At 58.8% G+C, this 4411-nt stretch overlaps 1 protein-coding gene across 1 annotated transcript in view; it reads right to left on the reverse strand.

The window, feature by feature from the left end:
* The window catches only part of WDR1 (WD repeat domain 1), a 73616-nt gene that overhangs the window by 2785 nt on the left and 66420 nt on the right, over positions 1-4411 (reverse strand). The window contains exons 14-16 of the mRNA XM_045289486.1: positions 4301-4388; positions 1220-1327; positions 5-94 (exon numbers count right to left, since the gene is read on the reverse strand). Coding sequence (XP_045145421.1) covers positions 5-94; positions 1220-1327; positions 4301-4388 — 286 coding nt within the window. The remainder of the gene's footprint in view (positions 1-4; positions 95-1219; positions 1328-4300; positions 4389-4411) is intronic.

The raw sequence follows: 4411 nt of genomic DNA on the forward strand, positions 1-4411 counted from the left end.
AGGCCAGGTCCGTCACGGGGCCCTTGGCCTCCAGCACCTTGTCTTCACTCTTCAACGTGGAGCCCAGGATGGAGTAGAGGCGGACATTCCCATCCTGGAAGGACGGGGACAGAGAAGTCAGCCATCACCAACACAACACAAGTAACCTTCGGGGGACTGGGGGACTAAAAACGGGGCTTGGAACCAGTTCGTTCTAGTCTGACTTCCCTCGAGAACCTGCCTCTCCAGCCCAGGTGTCCCGAGCCTGAAACCCTGCACCAGCAGGTGGGCTTGGTGGGCTGGGCAGGCACCCTACTCAGAGCCTGCTGGGCCAGAGCAAATGACGGACGTGACAAGTGGGGGCCCGGAGCTTCAGAGGAGACAGAGAAGTGGGGGGACACTGAGACCAGGAGGTCGGTAGCCAGGAAAGACAGTTGGGGGACAGTTGGCTGGCCTGGCCCCACGGTTGAAGCCACGTGTGCTTGTGACGCCCTCCCTCGTTTGGAGGAACACGACGTGACCTCAGTGGACAAGCGGGACAGGCACTGAGGGGCCCCTGGTGACCCCTGCAGAGGCAAGAACTCCTGCAGCCCGCCACGCTCTGGGCCAGAAGAACCCCTTCTGGGAACACCCCTGAAGGTCAGCCACCAGGCAAAGCGGCAGGAGCTGCTCCTGATCAGGCGCCTGACCTCAGGCACCACAGAGCACAACCCTACCCGTAACTCCCCCACCCCCGTGCCTTCTTATCCGCTCTTCCTCACGATCTCTCCCCTCCTCCTCTCAGTCTCTCTATTGTTCTCTCCCTCCTCCCTCGTTTGTTTCTTATTAGTTACTGAACTATTTTTCTCACTGTTGTTCTCACTCCCCCGGCACCCCGCCCTCCCAAATCCACTGGACGGGGGACAAGGGTGGGGCAAGGTGATGGCTGCTGCTCGCTGGGGAAGCAAAGGAGGACCTATGACGGAGAAGCAGGTTCTGGTTTCTCAGCGGGCTGGCCCCCACCCTCTGCTCCATCCAGCCCGGCAAGGTAGAGGGCAGCAGGACCTGCTGGTGTTGCCCACTTGCTGCAGGGCTCCTGCCAGGACGACGACAGTCAGAGACAAGGACCAGTCTGGGACCGGGCTGGGGAGGGGCTTTTCCCAGTGGGCTGGCAGGCTCCACATTCAGGGTCCCTGTGTCCCCTTCCCAGGCGGGCTCTGCGTACCCCTTCTCTCCTCTCTGAGATAGTCCTGGGACTTACCGAGCCTCCCACAGCCACCGTGTCCCCCCCAGGGTGCACCGCCACCACCTCGGGCTCGTAGTCCGGGCTGATGCTGAAGCACTTCTTCTGGTCCTTGAGCAGGACGATCTGGAAAGAGGACGCACAGCTGTCAGGTACATCCCCTCGGACTGTTAGGTGGGCGGGGAGGGGCCGGGCTGGTTCTGCGCTACCTAACTGGGCCCTGTCCTGGCCTTGGGATGCTGCGTGGATGTACCCGTTCGTCTGTTCAGGGCTGATCACACTAGTACAGAAACCAATACTCACTGCTGCATTTGGATCAGTCTGCAGAGAATTCTGATGAAAAGGGGGGCTGTGGAACAGACTCTTAACCACTCATGGAGAAGGACACCATGCTTGCTTAAGCGGAGGGGCAGCGAAAAAGAGGCAGACCCTCAATGAGATGGACAATGGGCTCAAACACAACAACAACAGAGGATGGTGCAGGACAGGGCGGCGTTTCCTTCTGTGGGGTCACAGTTCATGGACTGAACTGACTAGAGAGCACCTAACACCAACGTGGAGGATGGATGGAGTCAGGGGTTACTGCCCCGAACGAAGCCAATCCTTAAACCAGTCTCCCCAGATGTCTTCTGGAGGGTGAAACAATCACTGAAAGCTGGATCACTTCCTTCTCTCACTGCCCCCGTGGGCTTCCCAGACTAACTCTACTGGAGTAGAAAGCCCCAACTTTCTCCTGAGGAGCAGCATGTGGTTTTGAACTACCCACCTCGCAGATCACAGCCCTCCCTGTAAGCACCAAGTCACCAGGACTCCCAAGGCCCATCTCCAGGGGATCAAAAGGACAACAGCAGCTCGAGCTCAGACACGCCGTGGGGGCAGTGTGTTTACTTCAGTGTTTCCCAAAGTGGGTGCGAGGGTTTGGGAGGGGAGGACAGCTCCAAGAGCAGAGGCGCTGTATCCCAGAGTGGGCTACAGTGAAAGCACTCCAACTGCCTGGGACACAGAATAGGTTTTCTTCTGAAAAGGGGGCAGTAGGCCAAGTGCGCTTGGGAACCGATGGTTTATGTTAATGAGGGCGGCAACGACTGAGGATCAGCAGTGAGCTTGTACACCTCAGACAAGCAGCAGCACGCCGTGTCCCAACCACCACCAGGTGCCACCTTCACCACACTCGGCAGTCCTGCCCCTTGCTGCCCTGGTGTCCCTGGGTCTCAATGGCCTTGTGCGGCAGAAAGCAGAGAACAGGGGGAGGGGCCCTGCATGGTCTGCTCTGCTTAGGCTCCGGCTGCGATCAGTGTCAATCCTTCTCCAAGATTCTTCACTGTACCAAGCACGATGTTGTCTTTCAGGGACTGCATGAGAAGTCTCAGCAACGTCGTCTCTAAGGAGCCACCTGGCTGCGCTTCTCCCGAGACAGGTGTCTGTTCTCCTTGCTCCACGGCAGTTTCAGTATTCTTGGCCAGCACCGTACTCCACATACACCAGCTCTTCTGCAGCCTCCCCTCGTCAGTCTCCACTTCTTGGGTCAAGCACACTTCAGTGCTCAGAGACTGCTTCGCTTCAAAGAGGTCTTGGGCAGTGCACCTGCCCTTCATCTGACTGCTGCTTCCACAAGCACGGATGGACGGGGGTCCAAGCAAAGTGAAATCCTTGATAGTCTGAATCTTCTGTTTACCAGTGTTACTTTCTGGTCTGGTTGTGAGGACCTGTGTTTTTTAAAACCTTTGAGCTCCCCTAAAAGCATTAACGAAGTCTTTGTTGGGCTCAAAGGAACAGGTCTTGGACGTGGTAAGCACAAGACTGGAGCCCAGCAGGAGGCATGAACGGACCTGCTTCCCTCTCCCCACCTTCTGCCCAGGCTTCATGTGAACTTCATGCTCTGCCTCCTGGTAACTCCCCCAACCAAACTAGGTGACACCCCACACAGGCCAAGACACGGATTCTCTCCCTTGGAGGGTCGGGGACAGGGGCGAGGAGCACATCTTGCTCCCCTTGTGCCTGGAGCCGAGGAAAAGCTCTGGCCTCCAGGCAGTGCCTCCCCAGCTGCACTATGCAGTCCCCCACCCCATCTCCTGGCGCCCCGTAGGGCTCTCCTCTGGGTGCTTGGCTGTGGCTGGCTGCTGGGGAACTGCCCAGCAAGGACCCCGAGGCCTAGGCACCAAGTGAGCCCAGTCTCTCTCGGACAGCTCATGCTGAGCTGGGGGCAGGGAGAGAGACAGGAAATGGGGTCTGCAGGTTGAAAGGGCGTGTGCCTGACCCTGCAGCGAACACCCAGGCGGGGGATGGTGGCATCCCATGTTCCCACCATGACAGCCAAAGAGTCCAAGTGTACCAGAAGCGCTGGATCTTCCAGAACTTTCCTCCCTAGGGACTCCGTCTGTGGATGCTGATGCCTTCTGTACCTTGCTGAGCACCCACGTGGTTTACACCTGGCAGGAAGGTTATTATCTAGGACACGCACAAACCCTTCTCCCTAAACCAACGGAGCTCGGCTCAGAGCTTGCAGGCGGGCAGGGGACCCTGAATGGGAGCTTTCTTCGGCTGCCAACAAGCTCAGTCTCAGCACCTGCCTGGTTGGGCGGAGACACCCAGGGCTGCTGACAGATCCGAGCGAGGAGGAGGTCCTTCTGTGTGAAGTGGGTCAAGCCTGGTGCTTGTAAAGGGCGCTCCGTTACAGAATCTCCCGAGGAAGCCTCTCTGCTCAAGTGCTGGCTGCCCTGATGGCCACGTGGCTGTGGGGGAGGGGGGACACCCTGCCTTGGCCTCATTTACAAAGGGAGCACAGTTTCCTCATAACTGTCACAGGAGTGTGCCAGGGACGGCTGGCAAGAGCTCAGAGAGGTGACGTAAAGGCCTAAAGCCACCTGGCTCTGAGGCAGGCAGGGCTCTGGAGACCATGAGAAGCTCCTCCCTCAGCCGGCCTGTTCAAACTCCGGCTCTGGCCTGTGCTGGTGGCCCCAACAGCCTCTCGGGGCCTCTGTGGATCCAGCGAGTGGATAATGGGAAGCACCTACTCAGGGAACAGCCAGTGCTCGCGCGGGGTTCTGAGGGTGCGTGGGGGGAAGGCATGGCACCCGAGCCCCTCCTCTGGCCACGTACCTGCCCAATGCACACGACCACCGTGTAGCCCCCGGGACCGACAGCCACGCACTTGGGTTGGACATCCAGCTTCACCACCGCTTGACCACTGGGGGGAGAGAGAAGAGTCAC

Source organism: Echinops telfairi, unplaced genomic scaffold (genome assembly GCF_000313985.2).
Source record: "Echinops telfairi isolate 266 unplaced genomic scaffold, ASM31398v2 ScPeMD7_28;HRSCAF=97, whole genome shotgun sequence".
In the NCBI taxonomy this organism is placed as follows: domain Eukaryota; kingdom Metazoa; phylum Chordata; class Mammalia; order Afrosoricida; family Tenrecidae; genus Echinops; species Echinops telfairi.